The following is a 19,026-nucleotide window of genomic DNA, read 5'->3' on the forward strand; positions in this document are numbered from 1 at the left end:
CTTTTTAGTTTTTCATGATGCCTTTTGACAAATAAAAGTTCTCAATTTTTACGAAGGTACAGTTATCAGTCTTCTCCCTTTTCATTTGTTCTTTTGTATGTTTTATTTAAGAAATCCTTCCCTAACTTGAAGTCATAAAGATATTTTTCTATCAAAAGTTTTGGACTTCTCTGGCGGTCCAGTGGTTAAGGCTCCATGCTTCCACTGCAGGGGTCACGGGTTCAGGCCATGTGGCACAATCAAAACAAAAAAGTTTTATAAATTTGCCTCTTACAATTAAGTCTTTAGGCCACATAATCAAGCCCAGTTAGTGAATGTATATGTATGTGCTACCCTCTTTAGAGCACTATGATTTTTGACTTGGCCTGGATCTTCCCAACGAGTGTACACAATAGGTTACAGGGATACCCTCAGCCTAGAGGATGAGTTAGACTCTGGGCCAGTCACCCCAAGCAACTTCCTTCATTTCCCTCAATAAGCTGCTCAAATAGAATACTCTCTTGCAGATTGTGGTATAGAAAATGTTGGGAAGCAGAATTAGCTTTCCCGTAGAGAGACCAGGAGTTGTCTCTGGATAACCAGGGTGCATTCTGATCATCTGCCCTTCCACGGAGGGCAGCCAGGAGCTTGCTGACCCTGGGACATAGGTGTCACTTAGGGTCTTAAGAAGCAGACGTGTAGACAGAGGCTGGGGTGCAAGGGAGTGATGAGTGATCCACATCTGTGGAAAGGAGGCAGAAAGAGGAGGATTGCACAGAAAGAGAAGTCAGATTGCAACTCAGGCGTAGCAGAGCTCCAGCCAATTAGAGGTGCCCTGCACTGGGTGTTCTTGCCTGGAGAATCCCAGGGATGGGGGAGCGTGGTGGGCCGCCGTCTATGGGGTCGCACAGAGTCGGAGACGACTGAAGTGACTTAGCAGCAGTAGCAGCAGCAGCACTGGGTATAAATGGTCGGAAATGACTGGATGTGATTCCTCCTGTCACTGTCAGTTATTGGATGTTGCCAGCTGGGAAGAAAGTATTGACCAAGACAGTTTTCTGCAGCTAAAGAAAACCCCGAAGGAACTAACATCTGGACACTAAGCCTTTATTTGAAGGGGCATCTGTGCGGCACTTCTCTGGGCTCCTCACAATAGGGGACTTCCATGTCGTCTGAGCGCTGCTTGCATCGTTACCTGCAGCTCACCAGCAACAGCGGCCTTTCTGAAACTTCAGCCAGAGAGCCATCTCTGTTCTCCTAACTTCTGAGCTATTTCTTCACTCTGAAGCAGGCAACAGGACGCTTTTTTAGGAAAGACAGACCAGCCACTCCAAGCAGAGATGATAATGTCGGACAGTGACTAAGACGTCACCCTCATACTATGAGAGCTCTGGAGACTCATCTGAGCTCTCTGCATCTTGACTAAAATAAAAGGCAGAGTAACAGTAATACCCACCCCACAGGAATGATTTGGATTAAATGACATAATATGTATAAAGCAGGTCCATGGGATTTTTCAAGCAAGAATACTGGAGTGGGCTGCCATTTCTTCCTTCAGGGGGTCTTCCCGAGAGCCTGGCGGGCTACAGTCCATGAGGTCACAAAGAGTCAGACACAACTCAGCAACTGAGCACCAGCACATATAAAGCAGGTAGCAAAGACCTGGCATACAGTAGGCACTCAATAATACAGTAGGCACTCAATAATTGTTAGCTATTAATTACGTGGCACCACACTTTAGAATTCCCAGTGGATATTCTTGCTAAAAGGCTGTTCTAACATAGTTGTAAGATCTGCCTCTACCCCTGGGAGGACAGTTCAGCCAAGTCAGTCGTGATGGCCTCAAACTGCAGGAACAGGTGGCACTTTCGTGGGGAGGGACCCAGGCAGTCTCTCAGAGGCGGGGGCCCTTGGCCCACCCTGGATGTGATTTAGGGGAGGGGCAGGGTCATGGAGCCCACACCACATCCATAAATGGATCTTCTCTCTTTGATCACAGTAGCCTCAGGGATCCATATATACTTGGAATGACCAGAAGACCACAAACTACAGCTCAAAAAACAGAGCTGAAGTTTGGCAAGTGTCATCCACTGGAAGACAAGTGGCTTCGCCAAGCATAATTTGGGTTTCTAGTTTCTCAGTTGCAGATTTCCCCAGGACTCCCCTGCCTCGGCCAGTGTGAGGGAGTGGTGAATGTTTGCTTGCCTAGCAGTGTTTCCTGAACGCCCAGGGCCTTAGAAAAACCTTTCTCAGGGCATTCGTGGTGGGCGTCCGCCCTCAGGCGCTGCTGTTTTCTGTGAGCTCAGTGGGTGCTGCCTTAGCTCCTGGGTGCCATGCCGGTGTCTGTGGCTCTGGCTGCTTATTTTAAAGCCATTCTCTGAGGGTCACTGGTCCCTTGCCTGTCCCTCATCTCTTGTGTAGGATGCACTGCTCAGGCTTCCTGCTGCCTTTTCTCAGAGGTGACAGTCATGTTTTCCCTTTACACCAGCAGTTAAAAAATTTTCAACTCCACTGAGACTAGACTTAACCATCTCCATTGAAATACCTTAAAAAGTTGCTCTAGGGACCAGGTCACTATAGTGTTGAAAACCATCTTTTGCTCAGAACATGTCTTTTGCTCCTGTCCCACCTCAAGTAAGTCTTATGCCAGCTGTCCAACCCTCTCTTCTCAGATTGGAATAGCAGTTTTAGCTCTTTCGTTGGAGTGTCCCAGTATTCCATGAGCCTGTGAACCCAATCTCCTTTTCCCTCTGGGAGGCTTAAGGGAACCTTATGAAAATAGGTCCCTGAGGGACATGCTCAAATACCCCACATTTCAACATTCTAGCAAGGCTCCTAACCAGTTCCTGTCCAGAGATCAGCTCTTGCAGAAATATATTTTGTTTGCTCCAGATTGAACTACACAATCCCCTTCCTCTAGTGTGGTGGGCTGATCTGAAAATCTCACTGATGGATTGATTCATATACTTAATAAGTATTTATTTGGGTACTTGCTATTTGCCAATAACTGTTCTTGACACTGGGAATTCTAAAATAACCAAAATGTACAAAGTCTCTACTGTTACAGAACTTACAGTCTAATGAAGGAGAGACAGCAAACAAATGGGTATATGATGTCAGTCAGAAATGCTGTGAAGAGAAAGTAAGCCAGCTAGGTGGATAGAGAGTAATCATGCAATTTCATGGGAGAGCAAAGAAGGTGACAGCTAAGCGGAGACCAAAGTGAGATGAGGGGGTGAGCCATGCATATGTTTGAGGGAAGAGCGTGCTAGCAGAGGGCACGGCAAGAGAAAAGACCATGGGTGGCAGCGGCTCAGCATTTTCTAGGAAAAGCAAAGGGGCCAGTGTGACTGGAGCAGAACGAGTAAGAGATTCCAGTGGGAAATGAGGCTGGAGCTGTCGCAGAGGCCAGCTCAGGGAGGACCTTGAGATGCAGTAAGGGGTTTGACTTCTACTCAAATGAATTTTGTTCAAAGTATATTGGGAACCCATTAGGAGATTCTGACCAGGGAGCTAACATGAGATGACATCATTTTAACAGATCACTCTGTCAACGTAGAACATGTAGTCAAGAGACTAAGATTAGAGGCAGGGAAACCAGGGTTACTAGAGCAGTGCAAGTGGGAGGTGATGTTTGGGTGGTCTAGCCTAGACACGTGCTTCTCAACATGGGGCAATTTTGTCCCCCAGGGAACATTTGTTGATATCTGGGGACATTATTTTTAAATTATTTTTATGTACTTAATGAATTTATTTGGCTGCACCAGGTCTTAGTTGTGGCACGTGGGAATCTTAGTTCCCTGACTAGGGATCGAACCCAGGACCCCTGCGTTGGGAGCATGGAGTCTTAGCCACTGGACCACCAGGGAAGTCCCTCTGGGGACATTTTTGGTTTTCACAGCTGGGGTGTGTGGTGCTGCTGGCGTCTAGTGGTAGAGAACAAGGATGCTGCTAACCATTGCACGACTTGCAGAACAGTCCCCACAAAAAAGAACAATCCAGCCCAAAAGGTCAGTAGTGCGGAGGCTGAGAAACGCTGATTGACAATGGTTCTGGGGAAGGAGTGAGAAGTGCTGAGATTGGAGCCATATTTTGGAAGTAGAGCCAACATTTTACTATCGTTTTAATGTATGGCATCCTGGCTGATGGTACCTGAGCGTCAGTTCTGACCTGAGTGACTGTGTGCATGAAGGTACTGTCTCCTGAGAGGGGGCAACACTGGGGGTTGGGGCTGTGGCACGGATTAAGGAATCTGGTTTTGAATATATTAAGTTCGAGGTGCCAAAAAAGCATCTAAGTCAGGGGACTTTTCAGCAAACTTTCAGAAAAAGTCAGCAAACTTTTTCTGTAAAGAGCTAGAGGATAAATATTTTTCATTTGTTGGCCACGTGATCTCTGTTGTAACCATTTAACTCTCCTACTTTAGCATGAAAGCAGCCATAGACCATCTGGAGACAAATCAGTATGTATGTATTTCAAGAAGACTTGGTTTATGGACACTTGTATATGCCTAACAGGATATATACCCTAAGGACAAAAAGAACTTCAAAAAAATTTAAATTGTTTTCAATAATCCTACAGCTGGTGGTAGTGCTGGCCCTGTCACTGTCATACTGAGACTCATAAAGCAAATGAGTTATTAAGTTGGAGGGGCTGGGGAACAGGATTTTTAGCATAGGAAAAGGAAGATAAAGATACAAGATCAGTGAATTCAAGGGAAAAATTGAAGTTCTGAATTAGAAATACCACTAAGAATTCATGACATGTTTTCTCTTGAAATAAAGTTTTCTCTAGGTCTGTCTTCTGAAAAGGCTTGCAATGAGCACCCTAACTTCTAAATTTTGGATTCTAGATACCATTACTCTGGTGAAGGTGATGGCACCCCACTCCAGTACTCTTGCCTGGAAAATCCCAGGGACGGAGGAGCCTGGTGGGCTGCAGTCCATGGGGTCGCTAGGAGTTGGACATGACTGAGCGACTTCACTTTCACTTTTCACTTTCATGCATTGGGGAAGGAAATGGCAACCCACTCCAGTGTTCTTGACTGGAGAATCCCAGGGACGGAGGAGCCTGTTGGGCTGCCGTCTATGGGGTCGCACAGAGTCGGACACGACTGAAGCGACTTAGCAGCAGCAGCAGATACCATTACTTAGTAAAAGAAATCAGGATTTCTTGGAGAAATGGCAGATTCCAGATCTAGGGCAGGAAGTATATAGGTCATTGATACATCTCATTATATCAGAAAGCAGAGAAGTTCTTAAAGGTTTCTGGGATCATGTCAAAAGGACAGCTGCCAGACTGAAGAAAGCACCACTGGATAAAAATGGGCCATCAATAAGAATAATAACTGCAATATTACATATCAAACGTATCTGTAGATTCATAAGCCCTTAAAGATATTAAACAAACAAGTAAAATCCCTCATTGGTTAAGTTAAGAAGATAATGGAGGTGCAATATACTATATATATATATATATATATATATATATATATATAGCATATATATAAATTTTTTAAATTTATTTGGTCACGTGGCATGTGGGATATTAGCTCCCCAACCAGGGACTGAACCTCCGCCCCCTACATTGGAAGCGTGGAGTCAACCACTGGACTGCCAGGGAAGTCTACAATCAATATTTTTTAAGCTGGTAAATAAAGGGAAAGAATCAAGCACATATCTATCCAGCCTTCCCTGTACAAACTGTATTATAGGGTAACCAAGTAGTTAATGATGGGGAAGTTTTCTTCTTTTAAAAGCATTTTAGATAAAAAGTGAAACAAGAATGATGGCAATAAAATATCACCATTTCACAAACCCTAATAGGCTAATGGATCTAAGCAATGATCATTGCACAGAGAGAAACAACCAGATGCTTGTGCCTCTTATTGGAAATGCACATCCCTACAAATTACTCTTTCTGAAAAAGTTCAGACCTGAATCTGATTAAGCCTCTGTGTTCAGTTACCAATTTATAGAAAACACTGAAACCAAATAACATATTAAATGAACCATGGAGATGCGGTCAGCAAACTCTAGACTTTAGGAAACTATAGGACAAATGAAATTGCAAGGGAAAAAGTGTTTAATTACAAAGAAAAATTAGAAAGAGAGGGCAGAATCTATATATTAAAGGAGACTTAAATGACATGGCAACCAATTATAATGGATGGAATTTATTGGGGCCCTAATTCAAACAAATTAGATAGAGAAAGGTAGACTGCTACTGCTAAGTCACTTCAGTCGTGTCCGACTCTGTGCGACCCCATAGACAGCAGCCCACCAGGCTCCCCCATCCCTGGGATTCTCCAGGCAAGGTAGAGGGAGAGAAAATATATGAATATGGAGGAAATGTGAATCTTAATTAGATATTTAATTATATTAAGTGATTATTTTTTAAACTTTTAGATAGACTAATGAGACTATGGTTATGTTTCTTTAAAAGACGTCTTATCTTTTAATGATACATACTGAAATATTTATAGAATGAAATGATACCATGTCTGCAGTCTGCTTCATGAGGAGAGACTGGGGGAGTGCAGATGGGGCAAGATTGATCACTGTTAAAACTGGAAGATGGGTGCATGGGTTTGTTGTACTCTTCTCTCTACTTTTATTTATATTTGAAATTTCTGTAATGAGAACCTTTTTTCAAAGCAGGTCTCAGCTCATTTTTTTTCACCTTTGTAATTCTTTCCTTCTACATTTTGGGAATTGACTCATCTATGTGGCCACATGGAACTTAGCACATACACTGTTTTCAATCCCCTACAAAAACCCATTAATTTCCAGAGCTGATTTGCTTTATTTAAAAGTCGTATGGCTCTTGTTGGTTCCTGGGAATGCTAAGAAGTGATGAATGCTTGCTCTTCAGGCTCTGGGATCTCCAACTATGCGGAAAACCCCCAAGATGCCCCCAAAGCCTTTGAGGATTGCATGCAAAAAGTCAAGGGGCACATTCCAGTCGGTCTCCATGGATCCACCTGCGTTTACCTGGGGGCCACAGCTGGGATGCGATTACTGAGGTGAGAGCTCAAATGGCACAGAGGAGCGCATTGGACCAACACAGCCAGAAATGTGTTGAACCTTTCCAAGAATATAACTGTATTTCTGGGAAAGAATCCCATATTCTGCCATAAATTTAGGCTTTAAAAGTTGGGAAACTTTTAGTCTTAATATTCAGAAAGAAACAGTTCTATATTTGATTCCCTTCCCCATGGTGATTTTATTGAGAACTCTGAAAAAAAAGGAAAGTAACATGAAATCTAGTCATGGGATGTACCTCTAGTTTTCTTGAAAAGTAGAAACTGTTTTTGACCACCAGGGATTTCCCTGGTGGCTCAGTGGTAAAGAATCAGCCTGCCAGTGCAGGAGACTCAGGTTTGATCCCTGATCTGAGGAGGTCCCCTGGAGAAGGGCATAGCAACCCCCTCCAGTATTCTTGCCTGGGAAATTCCACGGACAGAGGAGCATGACAGGCCACAGTCCATTGGGTCATAAAAGAGTAGAACACAACTGAGCGACTAAATAACAATTTTAATACCTGTGCACAACCAGTTCCACTAAATGTAAGCCACTATACTACTAAGCTATTTAGCTTCTATCCGCATACAAAATGTCACCAAAATACCTGCTTTCAAATAATGGGAATTCTGTTCCTCGCCCCAAGGCCTTTGGAGTTACTATAAAAAATAAACATCTCATTTCATTCAATTAAGCAGTTCCTTCTAAATTTTCAGCCATGACTTTTAGCCCCATTGTATTGTTTTTGAATGTCCTTTCTCATTTTTTTTCTCCATGATAATATTTCCTTGACCTTGAAATAAAAGAAAAACAGTTTTTTAAAAACCCATCAAACTTAAAACTACCGAAATTAAAGGGCAGATGCTGCCCTAAACTTTGAAAATAAGGCTTTCTCCCCAAACGATGACACTCATTTGGTTGCAAAGTCACTTTGTCTATGATCCTAGGAATGTAAAATTACATGTATTTTCTTCACCACATGCAGAAACTTCAAGGGAACAAACAGAGTTGCTTTCAGATGATAATCAAAAAGATCATGAAGCACTTTCAGTTGGATTGAGCCTTTTCCCTGTAGTTTTTCTCTCATTTTTTTCTATTCATATGTCCTGGTTTATCAAGTAGAATGTGGAAGGAAGTCAGGTTTCTTTCCTTACTCTTGGATTCTGCAGTGTGTTTTCAAGATTGCTGTGTTTACCTGAAATAGAAATGATATAGAAATCCCTTCCTTCTGTCTTTTCTTTCTAATGGAAGCAAAGAACTCAATTTTGTCAACTTTGTCTTGGTTGCTTTTTTCTCCCAGTCCTCTCAGTGAGAAATCATTCAAAGGCTCTGTAATTTATAGCCATGAAAAAAGAAACATGAAATAGAAAGTTTGCCCCTTAGCGAGAAGGTGAATGTTACACTTGAATACATATTGACATTCTTTGTGACTCTTTCACAACTTCCTGATGGTGATCCATTTATTCTGAGGAACTAGTTGATATTTTAATTGCAAGAAAAGTCAAATATAGAAAAAACAATAATTTGAGTCTCTGGGATGGAAACTAATAAAACTAAGAAAATTATTCATTATTTTCCAAGCAGTGATAAATTGCTACTGAACTGGAATGGACTTCAGCTTGTAGCATTGCTCTTTTTTCTTCTTTAGCCAAGAGTGAGCCAGTGCCCCCCGAATTTCTTTAACCCTGATGAAAGGGAAAAGAGTGTCCCAAGTGAGCCTTCTTCCATAAAACGGCATAGATGAGCGATACAAATACACTATGTCATGGGTCATATGAATGCTATGTCACCACTCCTCCATGGGTCACACACTAAAGGGTTTCAATTCAGTGGCAGCCATGATGGCCATCATATCCCCTCATGCCAAAGCCCTCCCAAAGAGCAAAGCAGGGACAGCGAAAAACCCCTCTTCCTTTCCACCTCCCTCCTAAGCTCCCCATCCTTCTGGCCTGATGAGGGTTTCTTTGTATAGTGCCCCAAGTGAATACTTACGCTACTCCTATGCCTTCACTAATCTCCTTTCTTCTGCTGATCTGAGACAGAGCAACAGTGATTGAGTAGGAGGCTCTTTAGCTGGTTGCTAGACAGCAGAATAGAAACAGGTAAGGGAGGAGAGAACAAGTGATATTTTTACTGGTAGCTATTTCCCTGCTTGGCAGTTTGACAGGTAACAAGTGCAGCCTGCCTTCATGGTTGCCTGGGAAGCTTCAATTTGCAGAGGGGGTTCCTGTATCTTACCTACATCTGGAAAACGGTCTCTGCCTGAGGGAGTGGGGAGGTTATTTTAAGATTGTTGTCTGGGCACTCAGCCTTTTGTGTTCTGTGCCTTGCATAGGTTGCAAAACGAAACAGCAGCTAATGAAGTCCTTGAGAGCATTGAAAACTACTTCGAGTCTCAGCCCTTTGATTTTAGGGATGCTCAAATCATTTCTGGGCAAGAGGAAGGGATATATGGATGGATTACAGCCAACTATTTAATGGGAAATTTCCTGGAGGTGTGTGAAAACAAATGCATGGTTTTTAATCTCGCTGTTTATTCTGTCCCCTGGGGTTGGTAGCTTAAGCAGAGGTGCATGCTGACAGGGCCATCTGTCCTGTGTCATTTCTTTAGGGAAACAGCAGTGATACAATAGCCAAGAAAAGACATGTATAGCTGGGACAAAGCCTTGGATACTAAGTAAGACAAATGCACGGGGGAGGGGGAATATCATTTTACCAACCAACAAGAAATTTGAGGAGGGAGGGAGGATCTAAATCTTGCAGTAGGCCATGCGTCTTTTGAAATACAACTAGAGAATGACGCTTCCAAGAAGCCCTGTAGCCGTCAGGAATTTACAGAGCCCTCACGCGGCCTTCTTCCCACTCACTCTGTGTCCTCAGGTCTCACACTCCGGTCTCTACACTCCCTGTTCCTTTGGTGCAGAGGAAAGCTGACTCGGAAAGATAATCACCGTGTCACAGAGGGTGTAAACTGAGGGTACCTACCATGTCCAGCCCAAGACCTGTTTTCTTCTCCCTTGAATATATTTTTAGTTAAAGTTAATTAATTTAGTTAATATTTTGGAAAATTCCCGTAGAAATCCATGATTCTAGCCTCTTCTGGACTCCCTCACTCTCCAAAAGTTAGAAGAGCTGGTCATAGCAGACTCACATTCCTGCATGCCAACAACCAACTGGAACAGAGTCTATATCTCATGCATTCCCCAGATGGCCACAGTCCTCACCATTCCCTGTTGTGTACACCTAATCTACTCATTCATTTATGTTGCCTGTCCAGTCCCTGAAAGCATTTGAGTTCACCACCTGTGAAACAAAGGAGAGATTTGGCCCTGAATGCACCCCATGTCATACTTCTTAGCAATAAGAGATGGATCCTGGGTGATGAGCCCTGGCCAGTCAGAGATGGCACCTTTGGTCTTTTTTCTTGCTTCTCTTTCCAACTGCGTAGAAAAGCCTGTGGCATATGTGGGTGCATCCAAGTGGAAAGGAGACCACAGGTGCCCTGGATTTGGGTGGTGCCTCCACCCAAATATCCTTCGCAGCAGAAGAGAAGGTGGGGCTGAACACCAGTGACATCATGAAGGTGACCCTGTATGGCTATGAATACACGCTCTACACACACAGCTTCCAGTGCTATGGCCGGAACGAGGCTGAGAAGAGGTTTCTGGCAACCCTCCTTCAGGTACCTGAGCCAGGGGGCAACAGGTGTTCCCTCAGGGGTCTTGGCTGAGGGGAAGATGCCTTGCCTTCTGGGGTCTGTCCTTTCCATTCCAATTAGGAGGTGGATGGAAACAGCAGCATTTTCCTGTTAACTTGTAGGGGTCCACGCATTCTCTTTCTCTCTCTCTTTCTCTCTCTCTCTCTGATAAATTGACCATTTCCAGTGTATTTGAGTCAGAAGTCCAGGGCAATTCCAGAGCCCCAGAGGTTTTATAAATGATTCAGGACTTGGGATCCCTTTATGGACACAAACTGCTTTAAACTAGTAGCTAAAGAAGCTGGAGATTGCAGAGACTCCCCTGAGTGCAGACAAAATAATAAACCTGGTCACAGGAGAAATGCTTGCTGACAACAGAGAGGGTAGAGGACCTCCCCAGGCTCAGGCTTCTTTTAGATGAGCCTGTATTAGGCAGATTTAATGTGCTTTATATGGTGGGATCTTAGAGCAACTGAATTCCATCACATTGATCAGTAATTTATACGGTAACTAAATATGATGGCTACTTCAGACATCAGTTAGGCTGTCACTAATATAAAGTTGACATGAGTACTGTTTGTGGCAGCGAGAGCACTAGCACCATGGATGTGACCCTGGGCCCCAAACTCCAGTGCTCAGGGGACATCCATCTCGACCATGGCTGAAAAGGGAAGATGAAGATGAAAGGAGAATGAAGGGAAGGAATCTTGATCTCCTGGAAGGGCATGAGGCCAACCGGAGGCCACAGATCCTGACTTCTGAGGGGACCTGGGGCAGGGCACAGGGGCTGAGTCAGCCTCTGAATGTAGTGGACACAGCATCAGTAGGTTAACCCCCACCACTGCAGCTTACTCTGGTCATGAGGAGGGAAGCAGTATTTCCCAGCCACTAGCTGTAGAAAAATTGGATTGGTTTACAAAGAGTCATCAGTAGAACTCACATCTTCAGATCCCTGCATTTACTGAGTATTCATGCAGGGTGGATTGTGAGAATTCACCCTCCAGGTCTGGCCCTCTTCCCAAAACTTCTCTTTCAGCCTCACAGGAAAGGCTGGAGCCCCAGCACACATGTATGCCACATGTATTTTGGGGAGGGCCTGGGCACTCCTGGGAAAGACAGAGCAGGGGCCCTGCAGGCAGCCCTGAGCTACTTCTCCATGGCTCAGGAGACTTGGTGCCCAGGCCAGACTCCTAAATACACACCCCCACTCGGCCAAACCAAACCCCGCAGGGAGCTTAGTCAACCCTCTCTAACTGGGCTACTCTTTTCTCTCTCCTTTTATTTCTAGCAATACTTAAGGCCCCTTCCTCCAGCTCTGGCCCTAGAAGGGGTGCAGGGTGGGTCGGGGAGGGCAGGGCTCCTCTGGACTTCAGATGGGAGAAGGGAGGCAGGGGAAATCACCCTTTTCCCAGGGTGAATCTAGGTTTGAGAAGCTAATCTCTTAAATTTGGCTGGCCATGAGGGTGTGTGTATGTATATTTGTGCACACATTCCTATGAGATTTATTAAAGAATGACTGCCTATGTTCCTAACAGTCTACAGTAGAGAAGTGAATACTCCACCTGGGTGAGGTCTCATTTGAACTTGAGAATGCAGGTCTCAAGGTGTGAGCCCAGGTCTGGGGGCAGAGGTGGGACACCCCTGCTTCTCACTGTATATAGTCAACTCACAGGGACAGGGGGCATCGTCAACTTGCCTGATAACATGTGGATGCCTGAGAGAGTGGCTTTGCCCTCTAAGCCTTCTGACTCATGTGTGGGGCAGGATCCAGGTGTGATGAGGATCACCCACAAATGCATGTCCCGACCTGCCTAGTCAATACTTTCATGTTCCAAAGATGTGTTGCCAAACCCCAGCTTAAAGGTTCCCAAAGCCTATTGCATCATGAACGCTGCCTGAGTAATTGCTTCCAGTCCAGGTCTCAGTTCCTGGACTGAAATATAAAGTGCTACAGAGTGTGGTGAGAGTGACACCTAGATATATGAAAAGTCAAAGTGTTAATCAGTTGTGTCCAACTCTTTGCAACCCCATGGACTGTAGCCTGCCAGACTCCTCTGTCCATGGAATCCTCCAGGCAAGGATATTGGAATGGGTTGCCATTTCCTAGTCCAGGGGGTCTTTCTGATCCAGGGATCGAACTCAGGTCTCATGCATTGCAGGCAGATTCTTTACCATCTGAGCTACCAATAGATACTTTGCAAATTATTTTCTTAATTAAGGGGTCTCCAGTGACCCCAAGGCTCAAGTCTCACTCTGATAGCATGTTAGACATTAGGGACATGTATTCACTTTCTCTTCTTGTTAAGTAAGATTTTTTTCTTCTGGTTTTAAAGTAACCCATATTCGGTGAGGGGGAGGGAGAGAAAATACAGACATAAAGAATATAAATAATAAACAACAAAACTTAGAATTACCATCATTAACATATTATTGCATTTTATTCCAGTTCTTTTTTAATGCAAGAATATGTGTATTTACAAATTTGGCTTCATATGGTATATATATGGGCTTGCCAAGTGGTGCTAGTGGTAAAGAACCCGCCTGCCAATGCAAGAGACGTAAGAGACACAGGTTTGATCTCTGGGTTGGGAAGATCCTCTGGAGGAGGAAATGACAACCCACTCCAGTATTCTTGCCTGGAAAATCCCATGGATGGAGGAGCCAGGCCAGCTACAGTCCATGGGGGTTGCAAAGGGTCGAACACGACTGAGCGACTGAGCACAAGCACAGGCAGTATTCCAAACACATTATTTAAAAAGAAAAACTATGTTGGTCGTGTAGTTACAAAGGAAGTACATGACCCTTTCATGCTAATGCCCTGCAAAGACTAAATTCAGGGAAGATTTATTAAATGTTGAGGGACTAAGTAACTTGGCACATTGGCAAGTTACATTTCAGGAATGCTCTAACAAATAATTCATGATCCAAAAAGAGAACTGAATTAATCTTTACTAAGCTTCTTCTAGCCAAAAATAATTTACATTATTTTGCTTCTTCTCCAAGCCAGGCCAGAAATGACTTATTTTAATTATTAAAAAAGTAGAAGTCAGATTTGGAGGGGGAAACTAAATGATTAATTGTTGATTTTATTTTTTTTTCTTTCAATGATTATTTCAGCCATAGGGTGACCATGACGTGATATGTTACAAATTAGACATAACAACTTTTGAACACCATAGACTTTTTCACACCACTGAAGCAGAAGGGGCCCATTTGCTGCCTCCACCGTCATATTAAGATCTTTCTGTAGGACACTCATATCAGCTGAGTGTTAGACTTCTGTAGGATTCTGCATAGAATCCTACGACTGCCTTTCATTAAATGATTACATTATTTTGATGTGTACCTCAGGTTCCTCAGCAGTAAAATAAGAGAGCTGAGCTAAGTGTTTTCTGGGCCAAGATTATACTGTAGAGGATTAAAATACACTTTAGTAGCTTTGAAATTACACAGAGTTCAAATTCAATTCCTTGGAAAAGAGAGCCCATAAATTGAACCAAACACATTTTGGAATTTAGCATTAAATAAAGGGAACATTTTTCACCATAAATAGAAGACTGGATAATCATCTGGAGAAAGTAAAATCAAATCCCTACCACAATCTTAATACCAAATAAATTACAAACAGATCGAAGATTTCTATGTAACAGGGTATTTATTACATCATTGTTTTGTAATGGCACGTGATTGGAAACCAGCTAAATTTTCCTCTAGATGGGATTCCCTAAATAAAGTACAGTTGATTTGTACAGTGGAGTTCTGGGTAGCTAGCATGAAAGAAGCTAGTGTAAAACGAAGAGGTCACTCTTACATGGACAATGAAAGGAAAATCTCAGATATATTCTTAATGCAAGGGACAGAATGGTGTGTATAGAGCACTGCCATTTATGATTTAAAATTTAAAGAAAGAAAAAGAGGGGAAAAGAAAACATAATTGCACATGCATAGAAGAAGTATACACAGAATCTCTGTCAGAATGCACTATAACTGGCAACAGTGGTTACTTCCAGGGAGGGAAGCTGGGTGGATAAAGTGGGTGGGAATGAGCCTTAATTTTCACAATACCTTTATTTGTACCTTTTTACTTGTTATTTTTAGATGGATAGATAACATGCTCTTCAAAATGGTTGATTAACCTAAACGTATCTTGCTTTCTCATCAAAATGGAGTTCATAAACCCTGCTTCATGCAGCTGTGCTAAGTGCTGGAGCACAGCCTGGTATTGTGCCTGGTGCAGGGTGATAATCCCCCCTCCCCAAGTAGAGTTATCTAGACAACCTGGGACTCCCCTTCCACCGGACGTATAATGGCCTTTTTCCCATTTCTCTCTTGGCACTGGAGGGGAACAACAGTGAGGACTTGCAAAAGGAAAGTACTTGGATCTCCACAAGAGTGATTTCTAACAGCTTACTCTTTACCTACAGGATTATACCACTGAAACCACGCTCACCAACCCTTGTTACCCTCAGAATTACATCACCACCTTCACTGAGGCACAGGTGTTTGGCAGCCTGTGTACAGAGGACCTGAGACCTGAAAGATATAATCCCAACAACATCATCACTTTTGAAGGAACTGGGGACCCATCACTGTGTAGGGAAAAGGTGGCTTCCCTATTCAACTTCAGCGCTTGCCATGATCACGAAGCTTGTTCCTTTGATGGGGTGTATCAGCCAAGAGTTAAAGGGTCATTTGTGGTAAGAGCAAAACAACAGAGATTCCTTTTCCCCCTACTGATTATTTCTCACCTTCCTGTCTTTCCTCTGCTGAGGTGTTTCCCGCTTTCTTATTCCCTGCCCTGAAACCTTCATTATCTCGCATTCTGAGAAATGATTTCCTTCTGTACAACTTCCTTACAGGCTTTTGCAGGATTCTACTATACAGCCAATGCTTTCAACCTTTCAGGTAGCTTTTCTCTGCACGCCTTCAACTTGAGCACCTGGAATTTTTGCTCAAAGAATTGGAATCAGGTCAGTATTTAAAGAAAAAGCATCCATATTGGTACAAAACAGTAGAGCAGAGTAGATTTCATTTGCGCCTGTGTGTGTGTGTACGTGTGTATGTATGTTCTGAATTTGACTTTTATGCTGTTCTCCTTCACCACATCTGTAAGATTAATAAGGAACCCCACCTCACAGCTGTGTTGTGATTGGATTACTGCAGTAATTAGATTAAATGTTCTATACATGGGCACAATGTTTATAACAGTGTCTGGCATGTAACAAGCACTCTATAAACTTAAGATTGCTGTTCCATGATATTGTATGCATGCTAAGTCGCTTCAGTCCAACTCTTGTGACCCTATGAACTGTCCAGGCTCCTCTATCTATGGGATTCTCCAGGCAAGAATACTGGAGTGGGTTGCCATTTCCTTCTCCAGGGGATCTTCCCAACCCAGGGATCAAACCTGCATCTGTTATGTCTCCTGCATTGGCAGGCGCGTTCTTTACCACTCGGTTATGTTGTAAAGGGATTTTTTTTTTTAATATACGAGATGTGGTGTATATATACAATGAAGTATCACTCAGCCTTTAAGAAGAATGAAATTGTGCCATTTTTAGCAACATGAGTGGACCTGGAGGGTATTATGCTTAGTGAAATAAGTCAGACGGAGGAAGACAGATACTGTACTTTATCACACATATGTGGAATCTAAAAAATGAAACAAATGAACAGGTTTTTTGTCATTGTATTATTTTATAGTAATTTTAATGATTAAATTCTCTGGGTGATAAGATTCTTTAAAATATGACCGTGACCTAAGCTGTTCTGAAATGCGCATTTTAAAACCTGCCTCCTCCCTGTTTTTCAAACTTGCCTTCAGCTCCCACTGCTGCTGCCCCAGTTTGATGAGCAGTATGCACGCTCCTACTGCTTCTCGGCCCACTATATCTACCATTTGCTTGTAAGTGGATACAAATTCACCGAGGAGAGCTGGCCCCAAATACATTTTAAAAAGGAAGTAAGTCAAAGCACAAATTGTTTTCCTCTTCTTCCTCTCAAAAATAGATGTTTGTTTGTATGTGTGTGAAAGAAATGTAGGGGATAAGTGGGAATTGGGGATTTAAACTTGCTGAATGGGAGCCAACGAGGCTTGATCCCTGGTGAGCTTATGAGAAGAGATAATGGAGAATTTAGAGGAAGTGGTCATCAGAAACCTTCTATGTGAGCTGAGGAAGCCAAGAACTGTGGACTCGGAGCTCTGTGCGGGCAGGACTTGCTCGATCATCCTCACATTCCTAGCACTCACACAAGGCTGAGAACATAGAAGGCTCTTGGTAAATACTGTTGCGTGAATCCATAAATATATTAAGGAACTGAGACTTTTTATCCTGACAAGAAGCTTCAAATACAGTTTTGTTAAGAGGATAGTAACTAACTGATCTCCACTTTACACAAATGTCAGAGGGAGATCTATTCTTTAGAGCACAGGGATTAAGTTAGCAGCGTTAAGTAAGGATTTGATATTGGAATGAGTCTGAGGTCACTGTATTCACTTTCAAGCGTCCAGAATGGTCTGACGCTGGAATGACAGCCGACTGGTGAGGCGCCTCTGTACTTTGCTTTCAGGACTCAGCCTTGCTGCTGTGTCGATCCAGCACTCTGTTCCCCAGGTTCTTGGAGGGTTTTCTCATTTCAGGAATAGCAGATGTAAAGCCTGAAGTATGTCTGGAGTCAGTCTGTTCAATATGAGCTTCAGCAGTAATTAGATTAAAGCAAGCAACATCCAGTATTAGGCTTGTGACTTTTTTACATAGATAAAATTGAGTCAGCCGTAAAAAATAAGGATGTCTGGAGACAGATAAGGGCTGCTGGTGGCATGTACTCTCCAAGCTTTGTTTCTAATTAATCTAATTACCAGGAAAGCACATTATGATTTTCCATTAAATATCAATTTGGGGGGATACATAATTCTAGGTTTCAAGTTCCTTTCTTTTATTTATAAAGAATTTAATATCAGTCAAATCAGTATTCAAATGTGAGGATATAAAAAGACTTCAGGAGATTTGCCAAACAAAGATTTATATCCAAAATATGTGGGGGATTTCCTTGGTGGCTCAGTAGATGAGAATCCACCTGCCACTGCAGGGGACATGGGTTCAATCCCTGGTCTGGGAAGATTCCACATGCCAAGGAGCAACTAAGTCCACGCACCACAACTACTGAGCCTGTGCACCTTCGAGTCTGTGCTCCGCAACAAGAGAAGACACCACAGTGAGAGAGAGAGAGGATGGAAGATTACAAATGTGAAACATTTATACATCTCCAAAATGACCTAAAACCATGCAGGCAAAAGTTGATGGAACAACCAGATGGAACTGACACAGTCTGCTTCCCACTTAGACTGACCTTCTTTTCCTAGAAACTGGTCCTGGGTTTGGTAAAAGATACATCACCTCTTTCTTTAGCTATAGACTAATGTACCCAGTGATTGAAAAACTTCCACTGCTGTTAACTGTGCCCTCTTCACGCTGGCTGTGATGAGGCTGTGAGGATTAGTTCTCTGCAGTGTGGGAGGTTGGGCACTCAAGCCTTTGTGGTCATGATGACCAGGGTTCTAGATCAGTCTCTGCAGTTTCTGAACTTAGGCAAGTCCGTTGACCTCCTTAGGCCACAGTTCCTGGGGGTGTCTCAGGAGGGTGACCATGGTGTGTCCTGGGGATATAATCTGGGCCTCAAGTCCAGTCCAAGAAGTGAGCCATCTCCTCTACTCCACAGGTGGGGAACAGCAGCATAGCCTGGTCTCTCGGCTACATGCTCAGCCTGACCAACCAGATCCCAGCCGAAAGCCCCCTCATCCGCCTGCCCATCAAGCCATCTGCCTTCGTGGGCACCCTCTCCTTCTTTGTCGCAGTGGCCTTGCTGTGTCTGACATATCTCGTATACTTGTGTGTGTTGTCCAGGAATCAGAGGCGCTCCCAGCATGCCTTGGACAACATGGTGGACTCTGAGTGAGCCTCACAGAGTGGTTCCTAGAGCCTGAGAGCTGCCCCCAACCAGCTTGGGGAGCACCAGACAATGCAAGCAAAATGTCCATCTTCGGGAAACACAGCTAAAGTCCAATGCCTAGGTCCTGTGCCTCTCAGATACTGATTTATGTCAAAACACCTCCTGGGAGGTCCCTCAACTGTTCTGTGCACATTCCTCTGCCAGAGACCCTGCCACCCACTAGCTGACCTATTGGGGAACAGAGGAGAGACAGGCCATCAAGGTCAGCCTCCTTATTCCAAGTGTCCCACAGGAAGAGTAAGTTCAGAAGATGACAGATGAATGTGGAAGAGTTGACCTCAGGGCTCAGTTTGCATTTTCCCTCCTTCAAAAATGCCA

General features: G+C 43.6%; 1 protein-coding gene across 1 annotated transcript in view; it reads left to right on the top strand.

The window, feature by feature from the left end:
* Window positions 1-18,824, top strand: part of ENTPD3 (ectonucleoside triphosphate diphosphohydrolase 3) — a 32,751-nt gene extending 13,927 nt beyond the window's left edge. Inside the window, exons 4-10 of the mRNA XM_055557797.1 lie at window positions 6,853-7,003; window positions 9,337-9,496; window positions 10,450-10,683; window positions 15,123-15,395; window positions 15,558-15,668; window positions 16,523-16,660; window positions 18,418-18,824. Of these exons, the coding sequence (XP_055413772.1) occupies window positions 6,853-7,003; window positions 9,337-9,496; window positions 10,450-10,683; window positions 15,123-15,395; window positions 15,558-15,668; window positions 16,523-16,660; window positions 18,418-18,654 (1,304 nt within the window). The 3' untranslated portion in view covers window positions 18,655-18,824. The remainder of the gene's footprint in view (window positions 1-6,852; window positions 7,004-9,336; window positions 9,497-10,449; window positions 10,684-15,122; window positions 15,396-15,557; window positions 15,669-16,522; window positions 16,661-18,417) is intronic.
* The last annotated feature ends 202 nt before the right edge of the window (window positions 18,825-19,026 follow it).

This window comes from Bubalus kerabau, chromosome 20 (assembly GCF_029407905.1).
Source record: "Bubalus kerabau isolate K-KA32 ecotype Philippines breed swamp buffalo chromosome 20, PCC_UOA_SB_1v2, whole genome shotgun sequence".
Lineage (NCBI taxonomy): Eukaryota > Metazoa > Chordata > Mammalia > Artiodactyla > Bovidae > Bubalus > Bubalus kerabau.